The 15376-nt window shown below is 36.5% G+C and overlaps 1 protein-coding gene across 1 annotated transcript; it reads right to left on the reverse strand.

The window, feature by feature from the left end:
- Window positions 1-2010: 2010 nt before the first annotated feature.
- On the reverse strand, window positions 2011-12304 carry LOC137731350 (AP-1 complex subunit gamma-2-like). The gene is made up of 18 exons (XM_068470453.1): window positions 11990-12304; window positions 10094-10396; window positions 9796-9937; window positions 8697-8870; window positions 8018-8197; window positions 7416-7570; window positions 7032-7122; window positions 6720-6883; window positions 6435-6489; window positions 6102-6224; window positions 5744-5839; window positions 5089-5216; window positions 4846-4950; window positions 4464-4723; window positions 3657-3899; window positions 3389-3564; window positions 2869-2973; window positions 2011-2496 (listed from the first exon to the last, which is right to left on the reverse strand). Exons 1-18 carry the CDS (start codon window positions 12019-12021, stop codon window positions 2401-2403), a joined length of 2628 nt encoding a protein of 875 aa, XP_068326554.1. The 5' UTR covers window positions 12022-12304; the 3' UTR covers window positions 2011-2400.
- Between the last annotated feature and the right edge of the window lie 3072 nt (window positions 12305-15376).

Here is a 15376-nt window from a genome sequence, read left to right on the forward strand (position 1 = left end):
TAAGTGATTAGAATTTTTGTTTCTCAAGTATCAAATCACTTATATTATCACATTTAGTATACTAAACTGTGTTTTCAGCACACTGAAAAATCTCTCATGAGAGAGGGACTCGTGGTTTTGATGATTGATGAGGGTGTGCCTGCTGCTAGAATTGAAACGTTAACAAGAGTAAGTGGAGTGTGGGGGTCATAAACTCATAATATATAAGAGTAGCCTTAGGATGAGTTCACAGTTGATCATGAGATAATTCTGGCCGTTCTTGTTTTTTGTGTTTTGTAAGTATGAATGATTAGAGATGTGATTGATTTTAATAATTTTACGTGCGTTCCTATAAATGTAATAATGTGACTGCTCTAGGAAAGTATTGCAACACTTAAAATTTTAAAACGTACCTACGAATTAGATGAGATGAGTTTCGTTTCAAGTCTAACTTGTATTATGCAGTGTGTCTGTTCTTTCACATTTAAGTTTAGATCTATGATAAATTAGAATAATCTTGAATATATAACAGGTTGAATGCACGATATTCGATCACTTGATGTAAGAGGGACCACGAGATGTGAAGTTGGATTGGTTAGAGATGATTATTTTGTAGCCCCCGATGCCACCACCAAATGATGTACAAAGAAAAAGAATTTGAGTGATGGTCGGTGCAACTCGACAGGAAACAAATCAAAACAAAGTCAACAGAAATCAACAGTTGAACGTCGTTATGAAAATGCTAGGAACATCAAATTTTTAGATGAGTGAGGATTCTTGTCGAATTTTCTTTGTGAGGATTTTGAGGATTCTCAAATCACATCCGTTCATCGTACATCATGCAGTCAGAAATTATTATAATTTTTTTTATTTAAAACTGACATTACCTGATGAAAACTAGTTGCACGATATATGATGAATGAATGTGATTGAAGGATTCCCGAGATTCTCACAAAAAGTCTCTTTTTAAATCATTTTTTGTAGACTATATATGATATGACGGATAATGATTGAACTTTTTTTTATATAATTTAAAAGATTTCAACCATCAACTGTCACTTATGTTATCTACAACCACATCACATGATTCAACAATGGGAAAATATTAGATAGACTAAATTTGTAAATTATGTGATACCTCACTAATAAAATATAAGCACGTTAATCAATACTTAAGTAATAATTTAATTGTCAACAACCACGTCACATGATTTAGCACATTTAGTTGAAAATTTGATCTCCCTCACATTACCCTAACCAATGAGATGACTTGGGCAACTAATAATAACTAGTTGTCACAAACATAGTTAGAAGCATCTTTGAACCAAAAAGAGCTTTAGGCCTCGTTTGAAAGTGCTTACAAAATGATTGAAAGCAGTTTTGATGAAATTGATTTTGAGTTTCAGAAAAAGCACCAGATATGTACTTATTGTAGAAAGCGCTTAAAACACTTTTTCATGATTCACTTGAATTTTAACTAAAGATTGTTTAAAAATCTCTACTAAAAACTCTTCTAATCATTTTGAGAACCAGGATCCTCTCCGGATCCATTCCCTAGGGATCCTAGGGATTCCGCAATCATGTCCGTTCATCGTATATCGTGCGGTCAGAAATCATTTAAAATTTAAAATTTAAAATTTAAAATTCAAATATAAATAATACGTAACGAAAACTGATCGCACGATATAAAATAAACAGATAAAATTGCGGGATCCCTATGGAATGGATCCGGAGAGGATCCTGGTTCTCGTTTTGAAAACACTTTTCTTCAATGCCACCATCTCATGTAACCATGACTTGACTACCTACATAGAAATACAACAACCCAACAATTGGGGATTTTCTTTGGGCCAACAATAAAACCCACAGGTTAGAGAGAAAAAGGGTGAGGAGAAAAATACGAAAACAGAAAAACCTAACTATTTCCCATGACAATTTAAACATAAATGACATAAAAGGATTAAATTAACAAACAGAGTACAACAGAAAAAAAAAAAAAAAAAACAAAACAAAACAAAAACAAAATAAGCCTTCATTTAATGAAAATCGTTACATTTAAATCGAATATATATAAACTGATTTTGTTGTTCAAAAACAACTATGATCTCAAACAATAACGTTACTCGAGAGCAAGTCCAAGATAAAAAAAATGTAAGGAGCACCTCAAGATCTCGACAAAATTTAATTCCCACAATTTCGTACAGGAATAATTTGTAATAATGTACATAAAACCTCCTACAAGGGATGGGAACGGGGAAGGTACCGAGCCACTCGATAAAACCCCGCTCCGAAGAAAAATCGTTCCCGATAGCCACATAACATGCCACCCCAAATTGAGCAAATGAAAAATAGAAAAACACTGCACTGACATCACTGTCCGTTTGAATCTCTGTCTTTACCATCTGTGCAAACTACTCAACCTCATAAACCGGGAGGAAATTTATTGATTTGTCCTTCCTCCAAGACATCTTTGTTGTTCATCTTGTAAGCTATCCGTATGCGCATGACAAGCGATTTCTGAAAAGGATGTGAATTTTCTTAACCATCCACAATATCCACCAAAAGTTGAAGGGGAGAAGGAAATGACAAAGCCGAAGATGTGGATCAAGCTTAAAAGAAATAAAACATCAGCTCTATCCATGCTCCAGCTCCTACGGATGACTGGCTCTATCTGGTATATGCATCTCATAATGCAATACGAGGAACGGAAGGGGAATGGATGGAACAAAGTAAAAACAATAATTACTTAACAAGGAAATTTTGTTAGCCACTGGTAACTCTCAAAGGACGGGAATAATTAAAACGAAATGACATGCTTTGCTTTTTCATGACATGCAGCAGTCAAGTTCAGAACATAAAACTAAGGATTTATAAAGCAGAGATTCATACCTTTCCATGTTGGCTGTTGGTAACTCTCAAAGTTTGTGTGATGGATCCATTATCACTTGCGGGCAGAGTATTGCCACTTGCTGGTTCCAAGTGCAATTGAAGAAACTGCAAATTGGAAGCACATAGAAAAAATCAGGCCAGCAAGTTGAAATTAAGAACAAAGAAACTGAATCCACGAGAACATCCAGGTTTTCAATTAAAAATCGTGGGCAAATTTTCAGTGGTCACCATACCATTAGAGGAATACGGTAACAAAGCACTATATAATTTTGTGAGTACGACGTGGGAATCTATACAGGACCACTCGGGCTTCACTCATGACTGAATCTACTAGCGCACGCAATTTTTCTCTTTTTTCATTAATCGGATACCAAGGAAAGGTTCAAGTTGTTGAGTTCTGTGAATTCTAGAAGAGACATTCAACTTTGCACCTAAACTACCTGAGAGTGGGGAACCCCATTGGAAAACAGACAAAAAAGAAAGAACAATAAACAGTGTAGATATAAGTAACCAAATTCACCTTTGGAACAGCTGCCTGAAAAATAAAATCTGTATAGACATTAGTGGACAAATTCGTGAATGTAGCCTCAATCACTGTTGTTTGTGGATTTCCAGGCTGCTTTGAGAAGTTGAAAACCATCTTCAAGTTGCTGCTCTCAAATGCCACAACAGATGGATAAGCTGTGCCATTGTTTTCTGTTTATTTGAAAAAAGAAAAAGAAAAAGATATGACGAAATAAACCCAATGATATCTGCAAAATAACTTCTCAAGGTTTATCAAACTTTACCATGTTTTGGGGTGCTGGCAGCAAAGCCGTCCAACAAATCAATCACAGGGGTAGCTCCCGCAGAAGAAGTGGCTTGTGTTGAATTTGAAGATGGAAATGTCAGTCCTAATGGCGAAACAGGTGTTTTGTTTCCTTCACTGGAAGATAACATATCTGGTAGAGATGAGCTGCTTTGCGTAGGCGAACCAATAGACAAGAGATCCAGTAGAACATCGGTGCCATTATTTGGAGAATGATTTACACCTACGAGAATAAATTTACGCGGATTGAGACTTGAAATAGTGACACAATGCAAGTACTTATTTCTTCTTTCGCTTTTGTCTATAGGTATATGTATAATGCAACACCAAAACAATTTGAGACCCCATATAAATTCTTCCTGATATCACCACAGCAAGAAACAGATTCAATTTAAGACGAAGAATATTACAGTTAATTATGGGTTGCTGGGAAGCATTACCCTTAATAATTTTCTCTTACACCATTCATAGAACTAAACCAAAATTTCAGAGACAAGAACGGACCAGAGAGAGGTTTGGTAGAATTAAGTATTTCATTTCAATGCACTACGATGCCCAAAAATAAAGTAACTAGTTAGGGGATATTATGTCAGATTTAAATAGAGTCTTTACTTATGCTTCGACTGTGTTAAATCCTTTTTATGTTTTCACCACTTGCTAACGTTTTTGGCTAAACATAATATAAGATGCACCACGTGTAATGACAATGAATCAGGATAGTGGTTCAGTTAAGTACTTCTGGCCATAAAGTTACATAATAAAGTGACATAATCTTTCCCAAACTAACCAGATTGTTTAGAAGCTGGTGCCAAATCAACACCAAGAAGATCATGAAGCAAATCACCACCAGAGGAGCTAGGTGCTGGCACATCATCTGAACCTAGATCAAGTAGATCCACAAGAGGAGCTGCAGAAGGTTTGGCAACTCCATTTGGTAGATTGATTGAAGCACCAGAAGGAGAAGAAATTGTAGATTGCATTGAACCAGCCTTCTTTCCAATGAAAATTGCCTCATCCAAAACTGGCATCCGTTCAACCAGTGTAGATCTGCACAAACTCGTTGTCAGCTTTTATGTTTAATGAAAATGCTACTGGAGCATGGTGAGAAAATAGTTTTAACATGGATTACTCCGTTCAAAAGATAGTTTTAACTTCTTAAACCACGATACCTAATGTTCTGATGCTTCGCAATAATAGAGTTCAATTCAAGGGATCTTTGCTGCAATTCGAGGACAAGGCTTCCTTTGTATTGAACAACTATATCCTTGATCCTCCTACATAAGTCATTCAGATAACAATCAGGCTTTGTGTTATAAGAGAAAACTAAGATTAATACAATTAACGCCATGTCACATTATTTGGGAAAATTCAAACAATTGAACAGAATTTTTTTTACAAGAAAAAAAACATACTCTGAACAAGATGGGAAACGTGAAGATAGCTTCAACAGAGCAATCAAACCCATTGCTTTGGTAGTCAGATCCGAGGTATGGTGCTTAATTGCAACCTCTATAACATCCACAGCGTCAGACTCTGTTACCTGTTAACAAATAAATTAATTTGTAAGGAAACTGTAGAAGAAAACATAAAATGATGCAAACTAACAAGACACAATTCCCTACCACCAACTTTTGCTACCAGCTAAAAATTTGAGATCTTCAATCAAATATGAAGTGTTTACCTATGCCATCATTTCAAATCAGAAAATGGCTATGTAGATAATTTAATCTTCTAGTCTTGAAAAGATAAACAAACACTTTGTAGAAAAGGCATTCATATAATCACAGATCTTGAATCACCGTTTCAACTTATTACAACAGTGCAGTCTATTATTAATTTTATGCTATGCAAGAAAGATGACCTCAGAAAAGTTTTCAATAAATAAAAGACGGCCTGGCTACTAAAAGCTCATGTATTGAGCATACGAGGGCATGCACAGATTCTTTATGCTTTTCATGTTAAAATAAATAACAATTGCTAAATGCAGATGCTGCATGAACTTTATACAAATAAAAGATGAATGCAGAAAGGTGAGATGAATGAAAGACACGGAGAGGGCGCACTCACTGTCACTGGGTCCTCTATATCGAGCATGCCAACATTGTTAACCAACATGTCACCATATTCTCCAATGCACCAAATTGCTACTCGAACAAGACTTTCCTGTATAAAATATTACACTTAAAAACACCAATGACATGCATCTGGATACTCGAGATAATAGGGATTTTAAAAGGGTGGTGTTATCCACACCTCTTTTTACCTCCCACACACCCATGTTAATTTCTATCATTTGATTCTCTTCAATTCATTTGATCTGATGGCCAAAAGTTGAGAGGTGTGTGTGGAAGGTAAAAAGGGGTGTGTGGATAGCACCACCCTTTTACAATTGAGAATTAATCCTATCAAAGTAAGACAATGTCACCTGTTCAGCTGATAATTGGAATGCTCGGTATAACGCCCTAACCGTATATCCATGGAGATCAGAAGCATTGCTAATCACAACAATAAGTGCGTGCCATACTTCATCTTTTACAAAATTTCCAGCCTACTAAGCACAAACATAAAGATCAGTACTTCTTTGAAACAAATTCCCAGTTTAGGATTTTAAAGAGATAAAAGTAGAAATAACCATCAAGTAAATGGAAAAATCCAACAAGTAAACATTAGGTATAACATGCCAAAAACAAGTGCAAGATCAAAGACCATCACAAATACAACTTAATTAACACTAACAACACTTCATTTAGATTTATACCTCAGAGAGAACCTTTAGCATCTGGTCAATGTACCAAATCTTCTCAGGGGAAAACCTAAATCGTGAGAGGTGAATGTACATTAAACAATAATTGCTAAAACAAAAATCCAATGAAATGCTGAACCTTGTCGTTGTAAAATAATCTTACAATATGGGGCAGCATCACAACCCCACCCTTCCCCCCAATAGTCGATGAACTCTTTCGCTAAATTTAAAAAGAAAAAATCCATTCCAAACTTAAACTGCATAAGTTTTTCTTTTATATGAATAAAGTGCATATCTTACTTTGTAACAATGGAGCAAATTTTTGCAGTAAGATCTCCCTTGAATTCTTGATCACTTATTTCCAAATAGTCAATTAGCTCTTTTGTTAGAGGCTTCACATTGCTCTCATTCACAAGCACATAAACAAGCTCAAGGGCCCTTTTCCGAATTGAGGCATCTGAATCCTGAAAGAACATTCAAGTCACAAGATTTTCAAGTTGTACATTAGCACACGTAAGCCTAAAGAAGAGTTGAATAACAAGGCATTTGAGTCAACATTTAATAAAAAAAGAGGCCTTCTTAATTCTCGCAAAACATAAGCAAACAGTATACCTTTACACATTCCAAGATAGTTGCCCGATGCCTCTGCACAGCTTGAGCATCAACTGTAATAGCCTTCATCAGCATATTTAATGCAACGTATCTGAAAGGAATAAAAGACCAAAAAATTACAACGAAATAACAAAACAGGAAAACAGCTGAGCAAGAACATAATAAAGTCGAATGATCACAAAGCTTAAATAATGGTTTGTCAAATTTTATTCCAACAGTAAGCAATTCAGAGTTAAGTGGACAAACCAAGTTGAGAACCACAATGCACTAAGATGTAATGTCTAAACAACTGCCAAAGTTCGAAAAATTCAACACAAGATATTGACTCTGAATGGCTTACTGTTTGGAATAAAATTTGCATGAGTTAAAGTATCATAAAAGGACCTGATATTGTTGTCACGATTTGATAAGAATCTTCCCAAGATATTGATGGCAAGCACACGTAAGCCACCACTATCTTCAATGCTCATGATAGTTTCAACACATTCATATAGAATTGCATTTCCTGCATTTTTGTTTGACTCGGTTTTTGTCGCCACCTAGGAAACAATAACAATCAACTTTAGAAAGAAAATCACAATGTAATTCAAATTACAAAACACAAAGGTAATGAAGCTAATAGTTTTGGGAATATTCTCATTGGAGTTTTTCTTTCGTAGGTAATGTTGAAGTTGAAATAATTTTACAACATTGATAACAAAAGAATAATGGTTGCAGAAACATGGACTAATATGTGATCGTTTTTCCACAGTTCTCACAGCCCGAACTCAATATTGAAAAAGTAGCTTATGACATGCAAGTTGTGACCTTTTTTTTTTTCTTTCTTTCCTTTCATCCTTTGTTATCATGTACACAAGTGAGGTTGAAATTTTTCTTTTGTAGGTACCGTTGAAGTTGAAATATTTTTATAGCAGTAATACATAAAGATTAATAGTTGCAATGGCTAATAGCAAAGATATCATGAAATAAACTTGGTCGCAACTTACCTGGGCAAGTATGTCATTCATGCATTCACTAGCATCTGCATCTCCTTGGCCCAACACACGTAAAAGCTTTAGCAATCTAATGTGTAGGAAAGGATCCGTGATCCCAGCAATGTCATACTCAGGGGCATATGGACTATTCACTACATCCTTTAGTGTTTTGACCAATCCCTCGGTGCATTTCTGCATTCACAATTAGGACAAGTTGTTAGAAAACAACACAATTCACATTTTCAGTTAATTTTTCAAAAGTTCCTTAAAACAACACATTCAAATTAAAATAATACACAACTCTCTATAGGAGCATCCATAACACATAACTGCAAAGTGCTAAAGTTCATATGTTCTAGATTAACCAGAGTTAACCACTCAAAATTTCGATCTGCTACAAAAATCATGAAAGTAGAATCATTACTATGGCGCAATAAGAACTGGTGAATGGTAAAGCTAAATTATCTTGCTCAAGGAATCAACATGATAAAGATCTTTCTAGTTGTATGAATAGTCTCCCATATGAACACTGTACAATTTACAAGAGGACATAAAAAAGAGCCTATTAATTAACATTGCAAAAGTAATCCCAATTACAACAATCATATTGCATAAGAACTCCAATTCTGCAAGGAATTTTGCATCCTTTTAAGTTGTAAAGAAGACCAATTATAGGCCATAGTCAAGTTACCTTTCTGAAATATTCAAGGGCTTCTTCACTGACTTTACAAAGATCTGTACAAAGTTGAACCCCTGTTATTAAAACGCCATGATGCTTTTCTTTAAGTAAGGTAGCAGCAGGATTAATGAAATTTTCCGCCAGCTCAGGGACTTTCCTTATAATCCTTATAGAGCACAATGCTGCCTACATTTGACGGGAGTGTAGTCAGCTCAAACTATAAAAAAAAAAAAAAAAAAAATTGATACAAGAAACATAAGGTATCCAGAAGAAAGAAACAAAATATGAAAGCGAAATTATCACACAATTTGAGGGAAAAATAGAAGTGTAAATTTTCCCCAACAAGATCCAAATGTCAAATTTCAACACTTCGACTAGTTTTTGTCCTTCAAAAAGACTGGGAAGCCACCAGAAAAAGATGATATGTACAACAAATTTAGAATTGGCTAATTTGGGATCAACCTTCTGCTGCATAAGAAATTCTAACTTGCATATATTTATTTAGTACAGCTACAGACGGTTGCATTTTAGGTGCATAAGGGATGGACTAAAAATTTGTAAAAGCAAATTCCTAAAGCAGACCATCACAACAAAAAAGCTGGTTTGCACAGAAACTCAATGACCAGATATCTTAAGTGTTTGTGGACCATAAGAACTAATATAAGACATTAACTAAATACGTAGCAGATATCCATTCACAGGACATTTAGTTTCCTTCCTGAACAAAACAACATGTAAGAAATTCAGCCATGTGCATAATAAACAGTGCAGAATCTTGGCATCGTTCAAGGAATGAACCTCGAAGATTGAATCATATGATATAGTTCTTGCATCTAGTAATGAAATAATTTGATAAGGCGACCATGACATGGTTTCCGGTTTACAGCCCATGAACTAAACAATTTTTATAAAAGAAAGTTTAAGAAAAAGGGAACTCAAAGAATGTCATTATCAACACTTTCCAGAATGGTAAAATTTCAAGGGTTAGAATAGTTGTGGCCCTTCCTTCTCCCTTCCATATTTCCAATCTTGTGAGATTAACATATGATGCCATACACAAGTTTCAAAAACAACAAAATTTTGGCCAGAATCCATGAAAGTATATTAGTACCTTTTTCCGGATATTTGGATCTCGAAATTGCAGCAACCTTTCCACTTCTGGTGCAAGATCACGAGCCATTTCGGCTGAACAAATATTTCCCAGAGCACAAAGAGCAAGTCCCACAATATATTGGTTTGTGTGATTGAGATCTCTGCATATAAGTTAAGGTTGCTACTAGGAAATACAAATTTACACTATCTTGTGTGCTTGTGAGAGTACCGTATTCATTGATATTAAAGCGGGGGGAAAAGCAGGTCAGAGTGAGAAATGCTTTTTCTAATGAAATAGTCATCTAAGAGTTGGATACTGTTTCAATGAGTTTGTGACCAACATCAGAACTTCTTGCCTTTCATCAAGAAGCAGCATGAGGCCAAGATACCCTATTCTCTTCTCAGGAAAACCAGCAGATGCAATCAACTTCAGGCACTCCATTTGACCAAAATGTGTGGGATAGCCCAACATGTGGATAAACATGAGCTTAGCAAGGTTACGATGCCTGTAGTCATGATCATTTTCGTTTATGGCTGCACGGATAGCAGCACATTCTTTTCTTACAACAGCACGTTCCTCTGCCGCAGTTTTGCAAGCACGTATAGCCCGAATCATGTCCCTGCATTTGGACAGTAAGTGCCTCATAACATATTACACGTGTGATTAGGTTAACATTTATGCATGTCAATCATCTTGCATTAAGGAAAATATCCTAACAAGGTGATAACTATTTAGTATTTACTGTTTTGGGTACATCATTCATAAACAATATGAAGTTCCTTTAACAAACTTCATGAAAATAGATTCAAACGTAGAAAAAGAAATTCTATGTATGATTTGGAAACTATATAGGTTGAGATCCAGAAAGCAATTCCTTCTACAAGACTTGAATATTTCCAGCCAATCCCAGTTTCTAAGAGGAATGAGGAGTTTTGACACATTGTAACTTAAATATTTCAACATTGGGCCTTCAACTGAACTATTCTGAATGAAAGTAATATCAAAATAGCTAGGTTTTAGTAAATAAGGTGGAATCTGAGATATGTTAGAACTCTGACATCGCAATTTCACTTACCGTTCAATTTTTTTCTGGAATCTATCAAATATCACGTTGAAATTTCAACAGCTAAAATGTGCCAACTTGCGCAGCTACTACTATTGACATTGCTTTAGGATCGCAAACCTAATTCAGAACAGTAATTGGTTCCCTAGTGGCAGCTAATCACCCTTCAAGCACTTGACATGCCTTCAAAATTGCAAACCCGCTATGGCGACGCTAAATCGAACCATCAGAGTACCAGGGAATCCTTCTATCAAGCTACACCATGATTCATGAGTCTCTGACCATGTTAAGAGGTACCACATTGCTAATAATGTATTACTTCCAACATAAAAATAGGGTTCACGCTTCTAAGTGGCATAAATGAAAAAATGGTAAAAGTCTAGCACTTGATGAGCTCTGAAATTTAAAAGATTTTCTCAAAATACAAAAACCTTGACGTCCCATGTATCGTTTTACTCCTGAGTCATATCTATGCACTAACAAGGCAGAAAGCCAAAATAGACCACTCCACAAGAAGAACCTACCCCCTTTGACAAGGCCGAACGCCCTTTAATATACTATATCCCAATTGAACTGAAGAGTAGAACTATGCTTCCCTAGCATAGAGTTTACACTAAACGAACTCGGCCAATCACCTTGTCAACACTTTTGCTCCTTCTAATAAGAATCTTCACAAGAACAAACCCAGCGCTTCTACACCTTCTGAGAAATTCCTAAGAACTAAAGATCAGGTATTCTCCTTCCAAAGAGGTAAACACCAACCTATGATGCCGCAACAGATTACACACCCAAAGAACAATGCAATTCGCTACGTAGTGCACAAGTCCACACATTCCAACATTTACTTAGGTAATTTAAACTAACCGCCCCTGATGGAGAAATGAACCCCAACACGCATTTCGCAATAGAAGCAGCTCCAGCTAGTTGGACCAAACCCACTAAAATTGATAGATCATAGAACCGAATCGTAAGCCAGTAATTTCAGCTCCAATGGACTCCTAACTACACAATTACCCAGCGGCGATGCCGACTCTCGAAAAATAGCATCGAAAACAAACCGAATTTCACAGAATTAAAGAATGAATACATTTGAAATTCAAGAAGTGATCTGACAATTGGGAAATAAGTAAGGGTTTGGTGGATTGTTACCTCAGGCGTGTTCCGGACGAGAAGGGATTCATGGTTGGGTCCGTGGTTGAAGCTCCGGGAAAGCTCTATCGGATCCGCAAATGGAAGGCAAACCTAGCAGCAGCAGGCGATCAACCAACTGATTCGGACGGCAAATTGGACAGTCCGAATTCGGAATACGGGATCCGAATACGTTATCTGAGAGATCTGGGGAAGAAGTGTAGGGAGAGAGAGGAAGAGAGATTCGGATCTGAGAGAGAGAGAGAGAGAGAGTATTTTGTGATGAGTTTTTCTCTCTTGTTTCAGGGTCCCTTCCTTCCACTTACCATGAAAATGCTCCTCTTTTTTTTAATTTTTTTGCAAAACAGAAAATAAAAAATAATAATAAAAATGTGCACCAAAAAAGAAAAGAAAAATAACTTATATTATAAACCGCGCGGTGCGCACATCAATTCTCTTCGAGTGGTGATAGAGTTACCCGCTGTTGTGAGTTGGATGGGTCACCCTCGCCTTCGGCATTCAGTAGATGAACATTTCTCGGTTGCTAAAACAATTTAAGCTTCACATGGCCCCGAGGAAGCCCAAAGAAGCCAATACAATAACAACAACCACCAAATATTATTTGACTAAACAGGATTTGTTATATGAATCTTAAAACATCATTTCGCTCAGTTTTGCGTAAAGCATTTCGTTAACTCTAAGTATTTCATATATTTTCTTACAATCTCTTGGCTTCTTAACTTCACATATGTAAATTTATTTTATGTTGTCGGTCTCAAACCCGAATAAAGAATGAGAAAAAAGTGTATCAGATAGTCGACAGCTGACACTTTATTCTTCACGTCGACTACCTATAACATGAATCTTAAACGGAAAAGAAGCCAATATTGTAACAATTTGTAAATTTAAAGGGATATATTTAAAATTTTGAAAACATGGATGAAATTGTTACTGGACGCAAAATCATGGTGGTGCAAAATATAATTTACCTTTTCCATTAAAAAATAATATATATGCATATTGTTGTAAATATTCTTAGTTTAAGTTTGATTGTGTAAATTCTAGTTTAGATTTTATTCTAATTATCTTTTCCTATTACAGCTTGTATTACCTGGGGAATAAGGAATATCTTCTCTCATTTTACAACTATAAATAAAGGCACAATGTAAGAGGGATAATAACACACATTCCCTTACAATTCTACAAACACATCTCTCTCAATCTCTCTTCTCTCCTTCCACACTTTTGGTCACACGTGTGCTTGTTATCCACAAGGAACGCTACATTCTCCAAATTGTGTGGCTCAGGTTATGAAGCTCAGGGCTCACCACCCTAATTATCCAATCAAATCTATTTGATTAGATAATGCTGGATAATTCACATCTAAAACTTTTGATGACTATTGCATGTCGGTTGGGGTTGAAGTTGAACAGCTTGTACCCCATGTTCACACCCAAAACTGCCTGGTTAAGGCTTTCATTAAGCGCTTACAAATGATTGCTCAACGTTGGTTATACGTACCAAGCTCCCGATCGCTGCTTGGGGCCATGCAATATTGCACGCAGCAAAGTATGTCCGCCTGAGGTCTGTTGCGACACAACCATTTAGTGCCCTTCTGTTGGTTACTGGATACGAACCCGACATATCGCATCTGCAAGTTTTTGGTTGTGCGGTATATGTGCTGATCTCGCCGCCCTTAAGTACAAAAATAGGACTTCAGCGAAGGATGAGAATCTATGTCGGATATGATTCTCCTTCGATTAGTCATTACTTAGAACCTTTGACAAGCAATATGTTTACCACTCGTTTCACTTCTATGAGACAGTCTTTCTGTTGTTAAGGGGAAATAAGAACGTTAACGTTCCTGAAGAACGATGCGAATTATCGTGGACGACTCCCACTTTGTCTTATTTAGATCCCCGCACAATATGAAACTGAAATGCAGCGTATATTAGATCTTCAGAGTATATCTTAAAGCATGCCAGATGTTTTCACCGATCTAGCGCGCGTGACAAGATCACATATTCCAGCTGCGAATACGCCTGCAAAGATAGATGTACCAAATGTACGACAGACTTCCCTCCTTGAAGCCCGGGACGCCAATACTGGTGATCCACGTACATTAACGGCTAGTCAATCATCTGTCCCTACATAAAAACGTGGAAGACCCATTAGTTCAAATGATTCACACCTTCGGAAGAGGAAACCCACGGCACAAGGTCCTGAAAAGCCTACTGTGAATCCAATAATTGTTTTCTCATTCTATCCAACTCATGAGGAAATTTTAGATTACGGAAGCATCTTTGAAGAAACGAATCCTCTTCCCGAGAATTGTGAGACTTCGATCTATTATGCTAGCTTAGATGATGTGTGGCGTAGAAATGAGACGATTGTCGACGATGCATTAGCATATGCAGTAGCTACTGAGATTATGTTGAGCGATAACATTGAACCGCGTTCCGTTGATGAATGTTAACGTAGAACTGATTGGTCAACTAGAAACAAGCAATCCAAGTTGAACTCGATTCATTTGCGAAATGTAAAGTGTTTGGACCTGTAGCCCATACTTCTCCACATGTAAAGCCCGTTGGCTACAAGTGGGTTTTGGTTCAGAAGCATAATGAGAAGAACAAAATTGTGCGTTACAAAGCTCGTCTTGTTGCACAAGGCTTCTCACAACGCCTTGGGATTAACTATGACGAAACTTATTCACCCGTTATGTATGTGATTACTTTTCGTTACCTTATCATTTTGGTAGTTTTTGAAAAACTTGATATATAACTGATGGACATAGTAACTGTGAAAGTTCCCAAATGACTCACATTGACTGGTTCAAATATTTCCAAACCCTGGAACACGCTCTCAATTCGGCTAAGGGGTTCACTCTACAGTTTGAAGCAATCTGGAATAATGTGGTATAACTGTCTGAGTGAGTATTTGACTAGTCAAGGATATATGAACAACGAACTATGCCTTTATGTGTTCATTAAGAAATGACATTTCGGATTTACGATTGTTGTAGTATATGTTGATGATATGAATCTTATCGGAACTCTTGAAGAGCTCACGAGAACTGTCGCGCACTTGAAGTCGGAATTTGAGATGAAAGATCTATGTAAGACTCGATATTGTCTTAGTCTCGAGATAAAGCACTGTTCGAATGAAATCTTAGTACATTAATCAAACTACACCCATAAGGTGTTGCGCCGCTTTAATGAGGATAAAGCGAAGCATTCGAGTACTCTTATGGTCGTTTAATCACTAGAGGCAAAATAAGATCCATTCCATCCGAATGAGGATGATGAAGAGATTTTAGAGCCTGAAATTTCTTATCTAAGTGTGATAGGCGCTTTATTGTATTTAACTCAATGCACTAAAGCTGACATCTCATTCGTTGTTAATTTTTTA

This window comes from Pyrus communis, chromosome 4 (assembly GCF_963583255.1).
Source record: "Pyrus communis chromosome 4, drPyrComm1.1, whole genome shotgun sequence".
Classification (NCBI taxonomy): Eukaryota; Viridiplantae; Streptophyta; class Magnoliopsida; order Rosales; family Rosaceae; genus Pyrus; species Pyrus communis.